The sequence below is a fragment of the Cherax quadricarinatus genome, chromosome 24 (assembly GCF_038502225.1).
Source record: "Cherax quadricarinatus isolate ZL_2023a chromosome 24, ASM3850222v1, whole genome shotgun sequence".
Lineage (NCBI taxonomy): Eukaryota > Metazoa > Arthropoda > Malacostraca > Decapoda > Parastacidae > Cherax > Cherax quadricarinatus.
Window position 1 is genome coordinate 38,882,998 of NC_091315.1, and position 24,712 is coordinate 38,907,709.

Sequence of the window (24,712 nt, forward strand, 5' to 3'; positions counted from 1 at the left end):
AACCCCTGACCTAATCCCATTTATTTCTCCCCACTGAAACTCCCCCATCCCCTTCAGCTTTGTTTCACTTAGAGCCAGGACATCCAGCTTCTTTTCATTCATAACATCCACGCACATTCAAACATCCCACTTTGACGGTTTTCTTCTTTTTGTTTTAGTAAGCTATACGGAAAAAGGGGTTACTAGCCCATTGCTCCTGGCATATATATATATATATATATATATATATATATATATATATATATATATATATATATATATATATATATATATATATATATATATATATATATATATATATATATATATATATATATATATATATATATATATATATATATATATATATATATATTAGATCTTTGGTAAATTGTGTCACAGGGGGTATGAGTTGTTTCTTAGGTCACCAAGGTTCAAAGGTCATTTCAGAGGTCATAAAGCTCAAAGGTCATTTCAGGAGTGGCAAAGGTCATTTCAGGGGAGTCACAGAGGTCAAAGGTTGTTCACATAGTCACAAAGATCAAAAGATTATTTCATCTTCACGAGGTCACCTAAGCTGCTGCAGAAACATGATGGTGTTTAGAGGTCAGAGGTCGGAGGTCAGAAGTCAGAGGTCGGAGGTCGGAGGTCAGAGGTCGGAGGTCAGAGGTCGGAGGTCAGAGGTCGGAGGTCAGAGGTCGGAGGTCGGAGGTCGGAGGTCGGAGGTCGGAGGTCAGAGGTCGGAGGTCAGAGGTCGGAGGTCAGAGGTCGGAGGTCAGAGGTCGGAGGTCAGAGGTCGGAGGTCAGAGGTCGGAGGTCAGAGGTCGGAGGTCAGAGGTCGGAGGTCAGAGGTCGGAGGTCGGAGGTCGGAGGTCGGAGGTCGGAGGTCAGAGGTCGGAGGTCAGAGGTCGGAGGTCAGAGGTCGGAGGTCAGAGGTCGGAGGTCAGAGGTCGGAGGTCAGAGGTCGGAGGTCAGAGGTCGGAGGTCAGAGGTCGGAGGTCAGAGGTCGGAGGTCAGAGGTCGGAGGTCAGAGGTCGGAGGTCAGAGGTCAGAGGTCGGAGGTCAGAGGTCGGAGGTCAGAGGTCGGAGGTCAGAGGTCGGAGGTCAGAGGTCGGAGGTCAGAGGTCGGAGGTCAGAGGTGGGAGGTCAGAGGTGGGAGGTCAGAGGTCGGAGGTCAGAGGTCAGAGATTAATTCCATGTTTTAGGGATTAAATAATTAAAGTATACCTCTGACTGGTGGCGTTCAGGTGACATGCAGCTTTGGTAACCCTCGTGTAGCCGATAGGCTTCAAACCTAATATACCAACTATCAATACTATCCTAGGATAGGGCATCCTAGGAGGGTGCCATCCTAGGACACTGATTCCTAGGACATCCTAGGCCATCTTAGGCAGATGCTACAATCATCATGGTTCAAGACAGTTGGTATCATCATTACAGATGGTTGAAGGCAGCTGGTACCATCACCACAGATGGTTGAAGACAGCTGGCACCATCACCACAGATGGCTGAAGACAGCTGATACCATCACCATAGATGGCTGAAGACAGCTGGTACCATCACCACAGATGGTTGAAGACAGCTGGCACCATCACCACAGATGGCTGAAGACAGCTGATACCATCACCATAGATGGCTGAAGACAGCTGGTACCATCACCACAGATGGTTGAAGACAGCTGATACCATCACCTCAGATGGTTGAAGACAGCTGATACCATCACCACAGATGGCTGAAGACAGCTGGGACCATCACCACAGATGGTTGAAGACAGCTGGTACCATCACCACAGATGGTTGAAGACAGCTGATACCATCACCACAGATGGCTGAAGACAGCTGATACCATCACCACAGATGGTTGAAGACAGCTGATACCATCACCACAGATGGTTGAAGACAGCTGATACCATCCCCACAGATGGTTGAAGACAGCTGATGCCATCACCACAGATGGTTGAAGACAGCTGGTACCATCACCACAGATGGTTGAAGACAGCTGATACCATCACCACAGATGGCTGAAGACAGCTGGTATCATCACCACAGATGGTTGAAGACAGCTGATACCATCACTACAGATGGCTGAAGACAGCTGGTACCATCACCACAGATGGTTGAAGACAGCTGATACCATCACCACAGATGGCTGAAGACAGCTGGTACCATCACCACAGATGGTTGAAGACAGCTGATACCATCACTACAGATGGCTGAAGACAGCTGGTACCATCACCACAGATGGTTGAAGACAGCTGATACCATCACCACAGATGGCTGAAGACAGCTGGTACCATCACCACAGATGGTTGAAGACAGCTGATACCATCACCATAGATGGTTGAAGACAGCTGGTACCATCACCACAGATGGTTGAAGACAGCTGATACCATCACCACAGATGGTTGAAGACAGCTGATAACATCCCCACAGATGGTTGAAGACAGCTGATACCATCACCACAGATGGTTGAAGACAGCTGATACCATCCCCACAGATGGTTGAAGACAGCTGATACTATCACCACAGATGGTTGAAGACAGCTGGTACCATCACCACAGATGGTTGAAGACAGCTGATACCATCACCACAGATGGCTGAAGACAGCTGGTACCATCACCACAGATGGTTGAAGACAGCTGATACCATCACCTCAGATGGTTGAAGACAGCTGATACCATCACTACAGATGGCTGAAGACAGCTGGCACCATCACCACAGATGGTTGAAGACAGCTGGTACCATCACCACAGATGGTTGAAGACAGCTGGTACCACCACCACAAATGGTTGAAGACAGCTGGTACCTTCACCACAGATGGCTGAAGACAGCTGGCACCATCACCACAGATGGTTGAAGACAGCTGGCACCATGTTACTAAGATGGCTCAGGCCACGCTGTCACAAACTTCAGCCACTACCTTGAAAGGATGAAAAATTTGGTCATCAAGTTGGGCAACATTTTTGCTGGAGTCAATTTAAACTTCCGTCAGAGATAATTCCTTCATGAAGCCGCCACAAAGTGTGTAAGAGAACTTCTAAACGTGTAATTACGTTCCTTATTAAGAGACAAGTGATGTGACCACACACTGCCTGGACTTACGTTGACATTGCTGTGTGTGTGACCTTACACTGTCTCACACACTGCCTGGACTTATGTTGACACTGCTGTGTGTGTGACCTCACACTGTCTCACACACTGCCTGGACTTATGTTGACACTGCTGTGTGTGTGACCTCACACTGTCTCACACACTGCCTGGACTTATGTTGACACTGCTGTGTGTGTGACCTCACACTGTCTCACACACTGCCTGGACTTATGTTGACACTGCTGTGTGTGTGTGTTTTATATTCACAGCAACGATGGTCTTGTATTCGATGTCGTCCAGTTAATATTTACTTGACCACACTTACTGTAGTCAGTCTGTGTCCTTTCCACTTTTCAGTCTTGTTCTTTTCTTATATCTTCACGTCATGACAAAGATGGCATAATGGTGTGTTGATCTGATAGTGTGATAGATTGACGGCGTGATGGTAAAATGATGAGGTGGTGTTAGTGGTAAAGTATAATAAAAACACTCACAACAGCAGGCTGTGGTAACTAGTGAGTTATTGTCTACTATCTGGCCATGCCTCAGAGTCTCGCACACAGTGTCTGCCAGCATTCCCAAACTAACACAAACTCCCACTAACACAAGCCACAATATAAGTTCTCCAACACCAGCAACAATGCCACGTTAACTTTCGCATTTTTCTTTCTTGGGGAAAATCATTGTGCGGTTTTGCTGGGTTAATATAATTTGCGGGATGTCTTAGAGAGTTTGAAGCGCTGAGCCGAACGAGTTTCAAGCGAATTTACATTGCATGAGCTAAAGGATTTTCTAGCTTAATATATATACATATGAAATATTGAGTCGTGAAGAGAGGTTAGCATACACTGAGTTAGTAATGTGTTGCAACTCTCAGTGGGTGGTTATTGGGAAGAAAGAGAAGTATCACTTATTAAAAGCTTAGCTAGTATATAACTTTTCTGATAGGCAGAAATATCATTACTATTCTGTTGGCAGGTAAATTGTATCCTTGAGACACGTGACATACAGAGACCTACCTATTACTCTGAGGTTGACTCTGACGTTCCTGGTGGGGGAAGACCTGAAGTCGACCCTACAGCGGTATTCGTCCTGGTCAGAGAAGGCCAGCGGTCTCAACACCAGACCCGGGGGACGCGAAGACAGGTCGAAGTACGCCCGATTACCCAGAGCTCGCTCGTCGGCCCAGTGCTGCGCCCGACGGACAGGTCCGTTGCGTCCGTCGATGCTGTCAGGCCAAGAGAAAGGTAGAATAGTTATGATGAGAGTGTGCCAGCATGGTGTTGCAGCCTTGCGCGAGAACTGCCCTGAGTGCCATTCTGTGAATTCACACAATAGTCTTGTGCGGTGCCATTGATGATTAATAAGAACATAAGAAAGGAGGAACACTGCAGCAGGCCTGTTGGCCCATACTAGGCAGGTCCTTTAGAATTCATCCCACTAACAAACATTTGACCAACCCAATTTTCAATGCTACCCAAGAAATAAGCTCTGATGTGCAAGTCCCTCTCAAATCCAACCCCTCCCACTCATGTACTTATCCAACCTAAATTTGAAACTACACAAAGTCCTAGCCTCAATAACCCAACTAGGTAGACTGTTCCACTCATCAACTACCCTATTTCCAAACCAATACTTTCCTATGTCCTTTCTAAATCTAAACTTATCTAATTTAAATCCATTACTGCGGGTTCTCTCTTGGAGAGATATCCTCAAGATGAAGATTGAGACACTTATGCAGCATATGGGAATCTTTATTCAGGAAACGTTTCGCCACACAGTGGCTTCATCAGTCCAATACAAAGAGGAAGGCGTAAGGAGAGGAGGAGAATGAGGTAATCAGTCCCTCAACCTGGAGTCGATGTGTTCAGTCCATCAATCTTGTAGAATGTACAGCATAGGGCCGTAGACGTGGCTTATATACTGTAGTGAGGTGACGTGAAGCAGATGGAGGCGGGGTCATAGTGGTACCATCCACTAGTCGAAGTAGGTCTTCGTCCAAAGGTTGAACAAGTGTTGAAGAATTCTTTGTAACAAGACCCCATGATGCTGCCGTGTCTGACAGTTGTGATGAATGGTTTGAAAAACCGACAAGTTGAAGATTGAGACACTTATGCAGCATATGGGAATCTTTATTCAGGAAACGTTTCGCCACACAGTGGCTTCATCAGTCCAATACAAAGAGGAAGGCGTAAGGAGAGGAGGAGAATGAGGTAATCAGTCCCTCAACCTGGAGTCGATGTGTTCAGTCCATCAATCTTGTAGAATGTACAGCATAGGGCCGTAGACGTGGCTTATATACTGTAGTGAGGTGACGTGAAGCAGATGGAGGCGGGGTCATAGTGGTACCATCCACTAGTCGAAGTAGGTCTTCGTCCAAAGGTTGAACAAGTGTTGAAGAATTCTTTGTAACAAGACCCCATGATGCTGCCGTGTCTGACAGTTGTGATGAATGGTTTGAAAAACCGACAAGTTGAAGATTGAGACACTTATGCAGCATATGGGAATCTTTATTCAGGAAACGTTTCGCCACACAGTGGCTTCATCAGTCCAATACAAAGAGGAAGGCGTAAGGAGAGGAGGAGAATGAGGTAATCAGTCCCTCAACCTGGAGTCGATGTGTTCAGTCCATCAATCTTGTAGAATGTACAGCATAGGGCCGTAGACGTGGCTTATATACTGTAGTGAGGTGACGTGAAGCAGATGGAGGCGGGGTCATAGTGGTACCATCCACTAGTCGAAGTAGGTCTTCGTCCAAAGGTTGAACAAGTGTTGAAGAATTCTTTGTAACAAGACCCCATGATGCTGCCGTGTCTGACAGTTGTGATGAATGGTTTGAAAAACCGACAAGTTGAAGATTGAGACACTTATGCAGCATATGGGAATCTTTATTCAGGAAACGTTTCGCCACACATTGGCTTCATCAGTCCAATACAAAGAGGAAGGCGTAAGGAGAGGAGGAGAATGAGGTAATCAGTCCCTCAACCTGGAGTCGATGTGTTCAGTCCATCAATCTTGTAGAATGTACAGCATAGGGCCGTAGACGTGGCTTATATACTGTAGTGAGGTGACGTGAAGCAGATGGAGGCGGGGTCATAGTGGTACCATCCACTAGTCGAAGTAGGTCTTCGTCCAAAGGTTGAACAAGTGTTGAAGAATTCTTTGTAACAAGACCCCATGATGCTGCCGTGTCTGACAGTTGTGATGAATGGTTTGAAAAACCGACAAGTTGAAGATTGAGACACTTATGCAGCATATGGGAATCTTTATTCAGGAAACGTTTCGCCACACAGTGGCTTCATCAGTCCAATACAAAGAGGAAGGCGTAAGGAGAGGAGGAGAATGAGGTAATCAGTCCCTCAACCTGGAGTCGATGTGTTCAGTCCATCAATCTTGTAGAATGTACAGCATAGGGCCGTAGACGTGGCTTATATACTGTAGTGAGGTGACGTGAAGCAGATGGAGGCGGGGTCATAGTGGTACCATCCACTAGTCGAAGTAGGTCTTCGTCCAAAGGTTGAACAAGTGTTGAAGAATTCTTTGTAACAAGACCCCATGATGCTGCCGTGTCTGACAGTTGTGATGAATGGTTTGAAAAACCGACAAGTTGAAGATTGAGACACTTATTCATCACAACTGTCAGACACGGCAGCATCATGGGGTCTTGTTACAAAGAATTCTTCAACACTTGTTCAACCTTTGGACGAAGACCTACTTCGACTAGTGGATGGTACCACTATGACCCCGCCTCCATCTGCTTCACGTCACCTCACTACAGTATATAAGCCACGTCTACGGCCCTATGCTGTACATTCTACAAGATTGATGGACTGAACACATCGACTCCAGGTTGAGGGACTGATTACCTCATTCTCCTCCTCTCCTTACGCCTTCCTCTTTGTATTGGACTGATGAAGCCACTGTGTGGCGAAACGTTTCCTGAATAAAGATTCCCATATGCTGCATAAGTGTCTCAATCTTCAACTTGTCGGTTTTTCAAACCATTCATCACAACTGTCAGACACGGCAGCATCATGGGGTCTTGTTACAAAGAATTCTTCAACACTTGTTCAACCTTTGGACGAAGACCTACTTCGACTAGTGGATGGTACCACTATGACCCCGCCTCCATCTGCTTCACGTCACCTCACTACAGTATATAAGCCACGTCTACGGCCCTATGCTGTACATTCTACAAGATTGATGAACTGAACACATCGACTCCAGGTTGAGGGACTGATTACCTCATTCTCCTCCTCTCCTTACGCCTTCCTCTTTGTATTGGACTGATGAAGCCACTGTGTGGCGAAACGTTTCCTGAATAAAGATTCCCATATGCTGCATAAGTGTCTCAATCTTCAACTTGTCGGTTTTTCAAACCATTCATCACATATCCTCAAGGCCTTGTTAATATCCCCTTTATTAATACCTATCTTCCACTTATACACTTCGATCAGGTCTCCCCTCATTCTTCTTCTAACAAGTGAATGTAACTTAAGAGTCTTCAATCTTTCTTCATAAGGAAGATTTCTAATGCTATGTATTAGTTTAGTCATCCTACGCTGAATGTTTTCTAACGAATTTATGTCCATTCTGTAATATGGAGACCAGAATTGAGCTGCATAATCTAGGTGAGGCCTTACTAATGATGTATAAAGCTGCAGTATGACCTCTGGACTTCTGTTGCTTACACTTCTTGATATAAATCCCAGTAATCTATTTGCCTTATTACGTACGCTTAGGCATTGCTGTCTTGGTTTAAGGTTGCTGCTTACCATAACCCCTAAGTCCTTTTCGCAATCTGTATGGCTAAGTTCTACATTATTTAACTTATAAGTGCTAGGGTTATAGACACTCCCGAGCTTCAGAACCTTGCATTTATCCACATTGAACTGCATCTGCCACTTTTCTGACCAAGAGTAGAGTTTGTCTAAATCCTCCTGAAGTTCCCTAACATCTACGTTTGAATCAATTATCCTACCTATCTTCGTGTCATCGGCGAATTTGCTCATATCACTAGCAATTCCTTCATCAAGATCATTGATATATATTATAAATGTGACAGTTTGAGAGGTAAAGTGTGTTGGCACCGTACCTTTGTTGTCTAGTAGGCTTTGGCGCCTTACCTGTGTTGTCTAACAGGTGTTGGCACCTTACCTGAGTTGTCTAGCAGGTGTTGGCACCTTACCTGAGTTGTCTAGCAGGTGTTGGCACCTTTCCCGTGTTGTCTAGCAGGTGTTGGCACCGTAACTGTGTTGTCTAGCAGGTGTTGGCACCTTACCTGTGTTGTCTAGAAGGTGTTGGCACCTTTCCTGTGTTGTCTAGCAGGTGTTGGCACCGTAATTGTGTTGTCTAGCAGGTGTTGGCACCTTACCAGTGTTGTCTAGTAGGCTTTGGTGCCTTACTTGTGTTGTCTAGCAGGTGTTGGCACCTTTCCTGTGTTGTCTAGCAGGTGTTTGCACCGTAACTGTGTTGTCTAGCAGGTGTTGTCTACCAGTGTTGTCTAGAGGGCTTTGGCGCCTTACCTGTGTTGTCTAGCAGGTGTTAGCACCTTACCTGTGTTGTCTAGCAGGTGTTGGCACTTTACCTGTGTTGTCTAGCAGGTGTTAGCATCTTACTTGCATTGTGAAGTAGGTGCTGGCACCTTACCTGTGTTGTCTAGTAGGTGCTGGCACCTTACCTGTGTTGTCTAGCAGGTGTTGGCACCTTACCTGTATTGTCTAGCAGGTGTTGGCACCTTACCCACGTTGTCTATACATTTTGCTGTCATTCGCTATTATTCGGTCAACATAACAATGACTCAGTATTACAGTGTATAATTTAACATCCAGGAGATAAAAACCTGAAAGCAGGTGTGTAGGTGAAGATTGTTACAAGTGTGTAAGTGAAAACTTGCAGGTGTGTAAGTGAAGACTATTGCAGGTGTGTAGATATAAGCAGTGACTGGTGCAGGTGTGTAGGGGAAACCAAATAATCTTCACAGGTGTGTAAACAAATCAGTAACTTTTGCATGTGTGTAGACAAGATCACTGGGCCATCACAAACATGCTGGTGACAACACAGCTGCTGTTACAAACACGCTGGCGACGGCAGCAACTTTGTTATGAAAGCAGAGGTGACAGCGACACAAGCGAGGATTAACCTCGACCACAAACTTTCCCAAACAAAAGCAATAACAGCTTTTTCCCAGCTAATTTAACTTCATACCTGGTTAATTACGTTGCTGCCAGAGTGATTATAAGTGACACCTGAGAGATACTGTGGCAGGCCTAAACCCCGAGAATGATTGGCTTGTGAGGCAGTGGAGAGGCAGTGGAGAGGCAGGGGAGAGGCAGTGGAGAGGCAGTGGAGAGGCAGTGGAGAGGCAGGGGAGAGGCAGTGGAGAGGCAGTGGAGAGGCAGTGGAGAGGCAGTGGAGAGGCAGTGGAGAGGCAGTGGAGAGGCAGTGGAGAGGCAGTGGAGAGGCAATGGAGAGGCAGGGGAGAGGCAGTGGAGAGGCAGTGGAGAGGCAGGGGAGAGGCAGGGGAGAAGCAGGGGAGAAGCAGAGGTAGAGGCAGTGGAGAGGCAGGAGAGAGGTAGGGGAGAAGCAGGGGAGAAGCAGAGGTAGAGGCAGAGGAAAGGCAAGGGAGAGGCAAGGGAGAGGCTGGAGAGGAGCAGGGGAGAAGCAGGGGTAGAGGCAGGGGGAGAGGCAGGGGAGAGGCAGAGGAGAGGCAGGGGAGAGGCAGAGTACAAGCAGGGTAGAGGCAGGGGGAGAGGAAGGGGAGAGGCAGAGGAGAGGTAGGGGAGAGGCAGAGTAGAAGCAGGGTACAGGCAGGGGAGAAGCAAGGGAGAGGCCGGGGAAGAGGCAGGGGAGAGGCAGGGGACAGACACGGAAGAAGCACGAAGAGAGGCAGGGGAGAGGCAAGGGGAGAGGCAGAGGAGAGGCAGAGGAGAGGCAGAGGAGAGACATGGGAAGAGGTAGGGGAGAGGCAGGGGAGAGGCATGGAAAGAGGCAGAGCAGAGGCAGGGGAGAGGCAGGGGAGAAACAGGGGGAGAGGCAGGGGGAGAGACAGGGGAGAGATATGGGAGAGGCAGGGGAGAGACAGGGGGAGAGGCAGCTGAGAGGCAGGAGAGGCACGGGAGAAGCAGGGAAGAGGCGGAGGAGAGACAGAGAAGAGACAGGGGAGAAGCAGGGGAGAGGCAGGGGAGAGGCAGAGGAGAGGCATGGGAGAAGCAGGGGAGAGGCACGGGAGAGGCACGAGAGAGGCAAGGGAGAGGCAGGGGAGAAGCAGGGAAGGGGCAGGGGAGAGGCACGAAGAAGTAGATGAGAGGCAGGGGAGAGGCAGGGGAGAAGCAGGGAAGAGGCAAGGGAGAGGCAGAGAAAGAGACAGAAGGAGGCAGGGAGAGGCAGGGGAGAGGTAGGGGAGAGGCAGGGAAGAGGCAGAGGAGAGGCAGGGGGAGAGGCAGGGGAGAGACGGGGGAGACGCAGGGGAGCGGCAGGGGAGAGGCACGGAAGAAGCAGGGGAAGAGGCAGGGGAGAAGCAAATTAGAAGCAGGGGAAAGGCAAGGGAGAGGCAGGGGAGAAGCAGGGGAGAAGCAGGGGAGAGGCAAGAGAGAGGCAGGGGAGAGGCAGGGGAGAGGCAGGGGAGAAGCAGGGACAAGCGATAAAGGGCGAGACGTATAGAAGGTGAGGTACTGGCGAGACGGAAATAGGGGCGAAAGGGATGCAAGACAGAGAGCGAAAGGTTCTCCCATTAGATGGTACAAGGTTATCACTAACTACTGTGGTACAAGGTTATCACTAACTACTGTGGTACAAGGTTATCACTAACTACTGTGGTACAAAGTTATCACTAACTACTGTGGTACAAAGTTATCACTAACTACTGTGGTACAAGGTTATCACTAACTACTGTGGTACAAAGTTATCACTAACTACTGTGGTACAAAGTTATCACTAACTACTGTGGTACAAGGTTATCACTAACTACTGTGGTACAAAGTTATCACTAACTACTGTGGTACAAAGTTATCACTAACTACTGTGGTACAAAGTTATCACTAACTACTGTGGTACAAAGTTATCACTAACTACTGTGGTACAAAGTTATCACTAACTACTGTGGTACAAAGTTATCACTAACTACTGTGGTACAAAGTTATCACTAACTACTGTGGTACAAAGTTATCACTAACTACTGTGGTACAAAGTTATCACTAACTACTGTGGTACAAAGTTATCACTAACTACTGTGGTACAAAGTTATCACTAACTACTGTGGTACAAAGTTATCACTAACTACTGTGGTACAAAGTTATCACTAACTACTGTGTTACTCACAAAACAATGAATGACACTCGGTAACTACCATACTTGAATACTGCTGCATCAGTCTGTCCCAGTCTGATAACTACTGACTACTGCTATCCTCAGCACCACCACTATCACCACCAGTCTGTCCTCAGCACAACCACTATCACCACCAGTCTGTCCTCACCACCACCACTACAACCACCAGTCTGTCCTCACCACCACCACTACTACCACAGGCTGTCCTCGCCACCGCCACCACTAGAATGTCTTCACTGCCAGCCTGTCCTCACCACCACCATTACTACTGTCAACCTGTCCTCAGCACCTCCTCTACCACCACAGTCTGTCCTCAGCACCACCACTACCACCACCAGTCTGTCCTCAGCACCACCACTACCACCACCAGTCTGTCCTCAGCACCACCACTACCACCATCAGTCTGTCCTCAGCACCACCACTACCACCACCAGCCTGTTCTCAGCACCACCACTACCACCATCAGTCTGTCCTCAGCGCCACCACTACCACCACCAGTCTGTCCTCAGCACCACCACTACCACCACCAGTCTGTCCTCAGCACCACCACTACCACCACCAGCCTGTTCTCAGCACCACCACTACCACCATCAGTCTGTCCTCAGCGCCACCACTACCACCACGAGCCTGTTCTCAGCACCACCACTACCACCACCAGCCTGTTCTCAGCACCACCACTACCACCATCAGTCTGTCCTCAGCACCACCACTACCACCATCAGTCTGTCCTCAGCACCACCACTACCACCACCAGCCTGTTCTCAGCACCACCACTACCACCATCAGTCTGTCCTCAGCACCACCACTACCACCATCAGTCTGTCCTCAGCACCACCACTACCACCACCAGTCTGTCCTCAGCACCACCACTACCACCATCAGTCTGTCCTCAGCACCACCACTACCACCACCAGCCTGTTCTCAGCACCACCACTACCACCATCAGTCTGTCCTCAGCGCCACCACTACCACCACCAACCTGTTCTCAGCACCACCACTACCACCACCAGTCTGTCCTCAGCACCACCACTACCACCATCAGTCTGTCCTCAGCGCCACCACTACCACCACCAGCCTGTTCTCAGCACCACCACTACCACCACAGGCTGTCCTCACCACCACCACTACCACCACCAGCCTGTCCTCACCACCACCACTACTACCACAGGCTGTCCTCGCCACCGCCACTACTAGAATGTCTTCACTGCCAGCCTGTCCTCACCACCACCATTACTACTGTCAACCTGTCCTCAGCACCTCCTCTACCACCACAGACTGTCCTCACCACCACCACTACCACTGTCAACCTGTCCTCAGCACCTCTACCACCACAGACTGTCCTCACCACCACCACTACCACTGTCAACCTGTCCTCAGCACCTCTACCACCACAGACTGTCCTCAGCACCACTACAGGCTGTTCTCATCACCACCACCAGCCTGTCTTCAGCACCAGCCTGTCCTCAGCACCACCACTACCACCACCACCAGGCTCTGGTGGCCTGGTGGTTAACACTCTCGCTTCACACGGTGAGGGCCTGGGTTCGATTCCCAGCCAGAGTAGAAACATTGGACGTGTTTCTTTCCACCTGTTGTCTATGTTCCCCATCAGTAAAATGGGTACCTGGGTGTTAGTCGACTGGTGTGGGTCGCATCCTGGGACACTGACCTAAGGAGGCCTGGTCACAGACCGGGCCGCGGGGGCGTTGACCCCCGGAACTCTCTCCAGGTAAACTCCAGGTAAACCAGCCTGTCCTCAGCACCACCACTACCACCACCAGCCTGTCCTCAGCACCACCACCACCAGCCTGTCCTCAGCACACCACCACCACCAGCCTGTCTTCAGCACCACCACTACCACCACCAACCTATCCTCAGCACCACCACTACCACCACCAGCCTGTCCTCACCACCACCACCACCACCAGCCTGTCCTCACCACCACCACCACCACCACCAGCCTGTCCTCAGCACCACCACTACCACCACCAGCCTGTCCTCAGCACCACCACCACCAGCCTGTCCTCAGCACCACCACTACCACCACCAGCCTGTCCTCAGCACCACCACCACCAGCCTGTCCTCAGCACCACCACCACCAGCCTGTCCTCAGCACCACCACTACCACCAGCTGCCTGTCCTCAGCACCAGCTGCTGCTGACTTCCGCATTCACTGCCAACAACAACATTGCTCAGGGTTGGAGAAATTCCATGTTACAACGAACTTTTGAAAGCGTCGTCAAGATTGTTGCCAGAAACTCGTGTCTTGCAACCATCTGCAACATTGTCTTATATACTAGTGTTTTGTGTGTTTTGTAAATGTGTGGGCGTGGGCGTGGCTCTACCCTGTGGGCGTGGAAGTAGCTCTACCCTGTCGGCGCGGACGTGGCTCTACCCTGTGGGCGTGGGAGTAGCGCTACCCTGTGGGCGTGGACGTGGCTGTACCCTGTGGGTGTGGGAGTAGCGCTACCCTGTGGGCGTGGGAGTAGCTCTACCCTGTAGGCGTGGGCGTGGCTCTAACCTGTGGGCGCGGGAGTAGCTGTACCCTCTAGGCGTGGGAGTAGCTCTACCCTGTGGGCGTGGGCGTGGCTCTACCCTGTGGGCGTGGGTGTGGCTGTAATCTGTGCGTATGTGTGTGTATATGTGTGTGTGTGTATGTGTGGGCGTTGCACATGTGTACGTGGGCGTGACTCACCTGTATATGGGCGTGCCGAGGGCTCCTCTGTAGAAGAGGACGAGGATGGTATCGTCCCCGGGTATGGGAGGTGAAACATCACAAGGGAGCAAGACGTGCGTCGTGGCCAGAGCCTCCACCTCCGTCAGAGGACCTGAGGAAGAGACCAGAGGCTGAGGAGAAACATCCGCTGAGATGCTCACATCTCTCACCAACATCCACTGAGATGCTCACATCTCTCACCAACATCCACTGAGATGCTCACATCTCTCACCAACATCCGCTGAGATGCTCACATCTCTCACCAACATCCGCTGAGATGCTCACATCTCTCACCAACATCCACTGAGATGCTCACATCTCTCACCAACATCCACTGAGATGCTCACATCTCTCACCAACATCCGCTGAGATGCTCACATCTCTCACCAACATCCGCTGAGATGCTCACATCTCTCACCAACATCCACTGAGATGCTCACATCTCTCACCAACATCCGCTGAGATGCTCACATCTCTCACCAACATCCACTGAGATGCTCACATCTCTCACCAACATCCGCTGAGATGCTCACATCTCTCACCAACATCCACTGAGATGCTCACATCTCTCACCAACATCCGCTGAGATGCTCACATCTCTCACCAACATCCACTGAGATGCTCACATCTCTCACCAACATCCACTGAGATGCTCACATCTCTCACCAACATCCGCTGAGATGCTCACATCTCTCACCAACATCCACTGAGATGCTCACATCTCTCACCAACATCCGCTGAGATGCTCACATCTCTCACCAACATCTGCTGAGATGCTCACATCTCTCACCAACATCCACTGAGATGCTCACATCTCTCACCAACATCCACTGAGATGCTCACATCTCTCACCAACATCCACTGAGATGCTCACATCTCTCACCAACATCCGCTGAGATGCTCACATCTCTCACCAACATCCGCTGAGATGCTCACATCTCTCACCAACATCCACTGAGATGCTCACATCTCTCACCAACATCCACTGAGATGCTCACATCTCTCACCAACATCCGCTGAGATGCTCACATCTCTCACCAACATCCGCTGAGATGCTCACATCTCTCACCAACATCAGCTGAGATGCTCACATCTCTCACCAACATCCGCTGAGATGCTCACATCTCTCACCAACATCCGCTGAGATGCTCACATCTCTCACCAACATCCGCTGAGATGCTCACATCTCTCACCAACATCCACTGAGATGCTCACATCTCTCACCAACATCCGCTGAGATGCTCACATCTCTCACCAACATCCACTGAGATGCTCACATCTCTCACCAACATCCACTGAGATGCTCACATCTCTCACCAACATCCGCTGAGATGCTCACATCTCTCACCAACATCCACTGAGATGCTCACATCTCTCACCAACATCCACTGAGATGCTCACATCTCTCACCAACATCTGCTGAGATGCTCACATCTCTCACCAACATCCACTGAGATGCTCACATCTCTCACCAACATCCACTGAGATGCTCACATCTCTCACCAACATCCGCTGAGATGCTCACATCTCTCACCAACATCCACTGAGATGCTCACATCTCTCACCAACATCCACTGAGATGCTCACATCTCTCACCAACATCCACTGAGATGCTCACATCTCTCACCAACATCCGCTGAGATGCTCACATCTCTCACCAACATCCACTGAGATGCTCACATCTCTCACCAACATCCACTGAGATGCTCACATCTCTCACCAACATCTGCTGAGATGCTCACATCTCTCACCAACATCTGCTGAGATGCTCACATCTCTCACCAACATCCACTGAGATGCTCACATCTCTCACCAACATCCACTGAGATGCTCACATCTCTCACCAACATCCACTGAGATGCTCACATCTCTCACCAACATCCGCTGAGATGCTCACATCTCTCACCAACATCCACTGAGATGCTCACATCTCTCACCAACATCCACTGAGATGCTCACATCTCTCACCAACATCCACTGAGATGCTCACATCTCTCACCAACATCCACTGAGATGCTCACATCTCTCACCAACATCCACTGAGATGCTCACATCTCTCACCAACATCCACTGAGATGCTCACATCTCTCACCAACATCCAATGAGATGCTCACATCTCTCACCAACATAAAATGAGATGCTCACATCTCTCACCAACATCCAATGAGATGCTCACATCTCTCACCAACATCCACTGAGATGCTCACATCTCTCACCAACATCCACTCACATCTCTCACCAACATCCACTGAGATGCTCACATCTCTCACCAACATCCACTGAGATGCTCACATCTCTCACCAACATCCAATGAGATGCTCACATCTCTCACCAACATCCACTGAGATGCTCACATCTCTCACCAACATCCACTGAGATGCTCACATCTCTCACCAACATCCACTGAGATGCTCACATCTCTCACCAACATCCACTGAGATGCTCACATCTCTCACCAACATCCACTGAGATGCTCACATCTCTCACCAACATCCACTGAGATGCTCACATCTCTCACCAACATCCACTGAGATGCTCACATCTCTCACCAACATCCACTGAGATGCTCACATCTCTCACCAACATCCACTGAGATGCTCACATCTCTCACCAACATCCACTGAGATGCTCACATCTCTCACCAACATCCGCTGAGATGCTCACATCTCTCACCAACATCCACTGAGATGCTCACATCTCTCACCAACATCCACTGAGATGCTCACATCTCTCACCAACATCCGCTGAGATGCTCACATCTCTCACCAACATCCACTGAGATGCTCACATCTCTCACCAACATCCACTGAGATGCTCACATCTCTCACCAACATCCACTGAGATGCTCACATCTCTCACCAACATCCACTGAGATGCTCACATCTCTCACCAACATCCACTGAGATGCTCACATCTCTCACCAACATCCACTGAGATGCTCACATCTCTCACCAACATCCACTGAGATGCTCACATCTCTCACCAACATCCACTGAGATGCTCACATCTCTCACCAACATCCACTGAGATGCTCACATCTCTCACCAACATCTGCTGAGATGCTCACATCTCTCACCAACATCTGCTGAGATGCTCACATCTCTCACCAACATCCAATGAGATGCTCACATCTCTCACCAACATCCACTGAGATGCTCACATCTCTCACCAACATCCACTGAGATGCTCACATCTCTCACCAACATCCGCTGAGATGCTCACATCTCTCACCAACATCCACTGAGATGCTCACATCTCTCACCAACATCCACTGAGATGCTCACATCTCTCACCAACATCCACTGAGATGCTCACATCTCTCACCAACATCCACTGAGATGCTCACATCTCTCACCAACATCCACTGAGATGCTCACATCTCTCACCAACATCCACTGAGATGCTCACATCTCTCACCAACATCCACTGAGATGCTCACATCTCTCACCAACATCCAATGCTGAGATGCTCACATCTCTCACCAACATCCACTGAGATGCTCACATCTCTCACCAACATCCACTGAGATGCTCACATCTCTCACCAACATCTGCTGAGATGCTCACATCTCTCACCAACATCTGCTGAGATGCTCACATCTCTCACCAACATCCAATGAGATGCTCACATCTCTCACCAACATCCACTGAGATGCTCACATCTCTCACCAACATCCACTGAGATGCTCACATCTCTCACCAACATCCGCTGAGATGCTCACATCTCTCACCAACATCCACTGAGATGCTCACATCTCTCACCAACATCCACTGAGATGCTCACATCTCTCACCAACATCCACTGAGATGCTCACATCTCTCACCAACATCCACTGAGATGCTCACATCTCTCACCAACATCCACTGAGATGCTCACATCTCTCACCAACATCCACTGAGATGCTCACATCTCTCACCAACATCCAATGAGATGCTCACATCTCTCACCAACATCCAATGAGATGCTCACATCTCTCACCAACATCCAATGAGATGCTCACATCTCTCACCAACATCCACTGAGATGCTCACATCTCTCACCAACATCCGCTGAGATGCTCACATCTCTCACCAACATCCACTGAGATGCTCACATCTCTCACCAACATCCGCTGAGATGCTCACATCTCTCACCAACATCCAATGAGATGCTCACATCTCTCACCAACATCCAATGAGATGCTCACATCTCTCACCAACATCCGCTGAGATGCTCACATCTCTCACCAACATCCAATGAGATGCTCACATCTCTCACCAACATCCGCTGAGATGCTCACATCTCTCACCAACATCCACTGAGATGCTCACATCTCTCACCAACATCCACTGAGATGCTCACATCTCTCACCAACATCCACTGAGATGCTCACATCTCTCACCAACATCCACTGAGATGCTCACATCTCTCACCAACATCCACTGAGATGCTCACATCTCTCACCAACATCCACTGAGATGCTCACATCTCTCACCAACATCCACTGAGATGCTCACATCTCTCACCAACATCTGCTGAGATGCTCACATCTCTCACCAACATCTGCTGAGATGCTCACATCTCTCACCAACATCCAATGAGATGCTCACATCTCTCACCAACATCCACTGAGATGCTCACATCTCTCACCAACATCCGCTGAGATGCTCACATCTCTCACCAACATCCACTGAGATGCTCACATCTCTCACCAACATCCACTGAGATGCTCACATCTCTCACCAACATCCGCTGAGATGCTCACATCTCTCACCAACATCCACTGAGATGCTCACATCTCTCACCAACATCCGCTGAGATGCTCACATCTCTCACCAACATCCACTGAGATGCTCACATCTCTCACCAACATCCACTGAGATGCTCACATCTCTCACCAACATCCGCTGAGATGCTCACATCTCTCACCAACATCCACTGAGATGCTCACATCTCTCACCAACATCCACTGAGATGCTCACATCTCTCACCAACATCCACTGAGATGCTCACATCTCTCACCAACATCCACTGAGATGCTCACATCTCTCACCAACATCCACTGAGATGCTCACATCTCTCACCAACATCCGCTGAGATGCTCACATCTCTCACCAACATCTCATTAAAAAAATTTTTGACTATTTTGCCTAATTATTTTCATTTTTTTATTTTTTTTTATTATGTTTTTTTATTCTGTTTTTTTTTTAATTCTATGTTTTTTTATATTCTACTTTTTTTAATTCCATTTTTCATTTTAATTTAGTTTTTTAATTATATGTTTTTTAAATCTATTTTTTTTATTTCTGTTTTTTAATTTTTTTTTTTAAATTTTATATCTTTTAAATTCTATGTTTTTAAAAATCGATGTTTCTAAAATTCTGTGTTTTTAAATTTTTAAATATTTTTTTTTTAATTCTATTTTTTTAAATATTTTTTTTAAATTCTAATTTTTTTAAATATTTTTTTTTTAAGTTTTATTTTCTAAATAATATTTTTTTAAATTCTACTTTTTTTTTGAATAATTTTTTTTAAGCTTTGTTTTCTAAATAATATTTTTTTAAATTCTATTTTTTTTTAAATAATTTTTTTTCAAATTCTATTTTTTAAACAATATTTTTTAAATTTTATTTTTTTAAATAATTTTTTTTAAGTTCAATTTTGTAAATAATATTTTTTTTAAATTCTAATTTTTGTAAATAATTTTTTTAAGTTCAATTTTCTAAATAATATAATTTAAAATTCTAATTTTTTTAAATAATTTGTTTTAAGTTCAATTTTTAAATAATATTTTTTTAAATTCTAATTTTTTCAATAATTTTTTTTTAAGTTCTATTTTGTGTGGTAATATTTGTTAGGTTATCCGGGTTAGTGACGTTGTCTTCCTCGTCACAATTCTGACGTCATCTAACTGTCTGTTGAACACTCATGAACGTTGATCCTTTAACAGACTACTTATTTTCTGTTCATTTACAAGTGCACGAATTACCTGGGAGTACTGGACCAGTCGTACCTATCCTTATAACTGAGTGGCTGGAATACCATTCCCATTTCATCACCTGAATCTTACCGCTAAGATCCCTGAAGCGGGATAAGTGCCTCATGCTCTCTCTCTCTCTCTCTCTCTCGCTCTCTCTCTCTCCAACGTCGTCTTCGTTCTACTAATCTCTTTACCTTCCCTTCTTGCTGATGGACCCTCCTTTAATCCTGACTCTCTCATTGACTTCTTGACAACGACTGATTTACTCCACAAACTCTGATGATACTTTTCGCACTCCCCTCAGCCCTTTCTAGTTCAGTCTCTTGCTGCCCTTTACCCTTTCACCATCCACTACCCCGCTGTTATCCGTAACCTATTACTCATCCATCTCCCTTTTGCCACCTGATGCCCTCGCTTCCTTCCTGCCCTGCAGCGCTGTATAGTCCTTGTGGCTTAGCGCTTCTTTTTGATTATAATAATAATAATCTCGCTCTCTCTCTCTCTCGCTCTCTCTCTCTCTCTCTCTCTCTCTCTCTCTCTCTCTCTCGCTCTCTCCCCATATATAAAGAACGAACCATAAGAGTCAGGCTGGGATTGTCTGGACACTGATCAATATTTTTGATGATGGAACTCTCGTGGGAGTTAGTCACCCACTAAATTGTTGGTGAAGCCTGCCGTGCTTGTAGAGTGAAGCCTGCCGTGCTTGTAGAGTGAAGCCTGCCGTGCTTGTAGAGTGAAGCCTGCCGTGCTTGTAGAGTGAAGCCTGCCGTGCTTGTAGAGTGAAGCCTGCCGTGCTTGTAGTGTGAAGCCTGCCGTGCTTGTAGAGTGAAGCCTGCCGTGCTTGTAGAGTGAAGCCTGCCGTGCTTGTAGAGTGAAGCCTGCCGTGCTTGTAGAGTGAAGCCTTCCGTGCTTGTAGTGTGAAGCCTGCCGTGCTTGTAGTGTGAAGCCTGCCGTGCTTGTAGAGTGAAACCTGCCGTGCTTGTAGAGTGAAGCCTGCCGTGCTTGTAGAGTGAAGTCTGCCGTGCTTGTAGTGTGAAGCCTGCCGTGCTTGTAGTGTGAAGCCTGCCGTGCTTGTAGTGTGATGACTGCCATGCTTGTAGTGTGAAGCCCGCCATGTTTGTAGTGCGAAGCCTGCCATGCTCGTAGTGTGAAGCTTGCCATGCTTGTAGTGTGAATCCTGCCGTGCTTGTAGAGTGATGACTGCCATGCTTGTAGTGTGAAGCCTGCTATGCTTGTAGAGTGATGACTGCCATGCTTGTAGTGTGAAGCCTGCCATGCTTGTAGTGTGAAGCCTGCCGTGCTTGTAGTGTGAAGCCTGCTATGCTTATAGAGTAATGACTGCATTGCTTGTAGTGTGAAGCCTGCCGTGCTTGTAGAGTGATGACTGCCATGCTTGTAGAGTGAAGCCTGCTGTGCTTGTAGAGTGAAGCCTGCCGTGCTTGTAGAGTGATGACTGCCATGCTTGTAGTGTGAAGCCTGCCGTGCTTGTAGAGTGATGACTGCCATGCTTGTAGTGTGAAGCCTGCCATGCTTGTAGTGTGAAGCCTGCTATGCTTGTAGAGTGATGACTGCCATGCTTGTAGTGTGAAGCCTGCTATGCTTGTAGAGTGATGACTGCCATGCTTGTAGTGTGAAGCCTGCCATGCTTGTAGTGTGAAGCCTGCTATGCTTGTAGAGTGATGACTGCCATGCTTGTAGAGTGATGACTGCCATGCTTGTAGTGTGAAGCCTGCCGTGCTTGTAGAGTGAAGCCTGCCATGCTTGTAGCGTGAAGCCTGCTATGCTTGTAGAGTGATGACTGCCATGCTTGTAGTGTGAAGCCTGCCATGCTTGTAGTGTGAAGCCTGCTATGCTTGTAGAGTGATGACTGCCATGCTTGTAGTGTGAAGCCTGCCATGCTTGTAGTGTGAAGCCTGCTATGCTTGTAGAGTGATGACTGCCATGCTTGTAGAGTGATGACTGCCATGCTTGTAGTGTGAAGCCTGCAATGCTTGTAGTGTGAAGCCTGCTATGCTTGTAGAGTGATGACTGCCATGCTTGTAGAGTGATGACTGCCATGCATGTAGTGTGAAGCCTGCTGTGCTTGTAGAGTGATGACTGCCATGCTTGTAGAGTGATGAATGCCATGCTTGTAGTGTGAAGCCTGCTATGCTTGTAGAGTGAAGCCTGCCATGCTTGTAGTGTGAAGCCTGCCGTGCTTGTAGAGTGAAGCCTGCCATGCTTGTAGCGTGAAGCCTGCTATGCTTGTAGAGTGATGACTGCCATGCTTGTAGAGTGAAGCCTGCCATTCTTGTAGTGTGAAGCCTGCCATGCTTGTAGTGTGAAGCCTGCTATGCTTGTAGAGTGATGACTGCTATGCTTGTAGTGTGAAGCCTGCTATGCTTGTAGAGTGATGACTGCCATGCTTGTAGTGTGAAGCCTGCTGTGCTTGTAGAGTGATGACTGCCGTGCTTGTAGAGTGAAGCCTGCCATGCTTGTAGTGTGTAGCCTGCTATGCTTGTAGAGTGATGACTGCCATGCTTGTAGTGTGAAGCCTGCCATGCTTGTAGTGTGAAGCCTGCTATGCTTGTAGAGTGATGACTGCCATGCTTGTAGTGTGAAGCCTGCTATGCTTGTAGAGTGATGACTGCCATGCTTGTAGTGTGAAGCCTGCCATGCTTGTAGTGTGAAGCCTGCTATGCTTGTAGAGTGATGACTGCCATGCTTGTAGAGTGATGACTGCCATGCTTGTAGTGTGAAGCCTGCCATGCTTGTAGTGTGAAGCCTGCTATGCTTGTAGAGTGATGACTGCCATGCTTGTAGAGTGATGACTGCCATGCATGTAGTGTGAAGCCTGCCATGCTTGTAGTGTGAAGCCTGCTATGCTTGTAGAGTGATGACTGCCATGCTTGTAGTGTGAAGCCTGCCATGCTTGTAGTGTGAAGCCTGCTATGCTTGTAGAGTGATGACTGCCATGCTTGTAGAGTGATGACTGCCATGCTTGTAGTGTGAAGCCTGCAATGCTTGTAGTGTGAAGCCTGCTATGCTTGTAGAGTGATGACTGCCATGCTTGTAGAGTGATGACTGCCATGCATGTAGTGTGAAGCCTGCTGTGCTTGTAGAGTGATGACTGCCATGCTTGTAGAGTGATGAATGCCATGCTTGTAGTGTGAAGCCTGCTATGCTTGTAGAGTGAAGCCTGCCATGCTTGTAGTGTGAAGCCTGCCGTGCTTGTAGAGTGAAGCCTGCCATGCTTGTAGCGTGAAGCCTGCTATGCTTGTAGAGTGATGACTGCCATGCTTGTAGAGTGAAGCCTGCCATGCTTGTAGTGTGAAGCCTGCCATGCTTGTAGTGTGAAGCCTGCTATGCTTGTAGAGTGATGACTGCTATGCTTGTAGTGTGAAGCCTGCTATGCTTGTAGAGTGATGACTGCCATGCTTGTAGTGTGAAGCCTGCTGTGCTTGTAGAGTGATGACTGCCGTGCTTGTAGAGTGAAGCCTGCCATGCTTGTAGTGTGAAGCCTGCTATGCTTGTAGAGTGATGACTGCCATGCTTGTAGTGTGAAGCCTGCCGTGCTTGTAGAGTGATGACTGCCATGCTTGTAGAGTGAAGCCTGCTGTGCTTGCAGTGAAGCCTGCCGTACTTGCAGAGTGAAGCCTGCCATGCTTGTAGTGTGAAGCCTGCTGTGCTTGTAGTGTGAAGCCTGCCATGCTTGTAGAGTGAAGCCTACCATGCTTGTAGAGTGAAGCCTGCTATGCTTGCAGTGAAGCCTGCCGTACTTGCAGAGTGAAGCCTGCCGTACTTGCAGAGTGAAGCCTGCCGTGTTTTAGTCACTGAGCCGGCAGCCAGTGTTCATATCCAGTGTTTTTAATACTGTGCACAGCAGGCTGTTGTGTGTGTGTGTGTGTGTGTGTGTGTGTGTGTGTGTGTGTGTGTATGTGTACTCTCCTAATTGTAGCTGCAGGAGTCGATTCATAGCTCCTGGCCCTGCCTCTTCACTGGTCGCCGCTAGGTCCACTCTTTCCCTGCTCCATGAGCTGTATCATACCTCTTTTTAAAGCTATGTATGGTACTTGCCTCCACAACCTCACTTTCCGGACTATTCCGCTTCCTTACAACTCTATGGCTGAAGAAATACTTCCCTTGTCACTGTGTTCCATCTCTGGAACATTCTGTCTCTTTCTAGCTTATCGATTCCTCTCAGTATTTTATATATCATTATCATGTCTTTCCTGTCCCTCCTGTCCTCCAGTGTTGTCAGGTCGAGTTCCCTTAACCTCTCCTCGTAGGACATTCTCCTTCGCTCCGGGACTAGTCTTCGGGACTTTCTCTAGTTTTCTGACGTGCTTGACCAGGTAAGGGTTCCAAAACAGGAGCTACATACTCCAATATGGGCCTGACGTACACTGTGTACAGAGTAATGAACGACTCGTTTCTGAGATGTCGGAAAGCTATTCTTAGCTTCGCTAGTCGCCCATATGCTGCAGCAGTTAGTTGGTTAAGGTGCGCCGCAGGAGATGTACTCGGTATTATACACACCCCAAGATCCTTTTCCTTGAGCGAGGTTTGTAGTCTTTGGATCCCCCCTAGACTGTACTCTGTGTGCAGACTTCTTTGCCCCACCCCGATCCTGGTGTGGTTGAACTCCAGGAGTCAATTGCT

At 48.1% G+C, this 24,712-nt stretch overlaps 1 protein-coding gene across 1 annotated transcript in view; it reads right to left on the bottom strand.

Annotated features, from left to right (window-relative positions):
- Nucleotides 1–14,288, bottom strand: part of LOC128690881 (protein turtle homolog B) — a 91,423-nt gene extending 77,135 nt beyond the window's left edge. The window contains exons 1-2 of the mRNA XM_070088492.1: nt 14,092–14,288; nt 4,088–4,296 (exon numbers count right to left, since the gene is read on the bottom strand). Coding sequence (XP_069944593.1) covers nt 4,088–4,296; nt 14,092–14,288 — 406 coding nt within the window. The remainder of the gene's footprint in view (nt 1–4,087; nt 4,297–14,091) is intronic.
- Nucleotides 14,289–24,712: the final 10,424 nt, after the last annotated feature.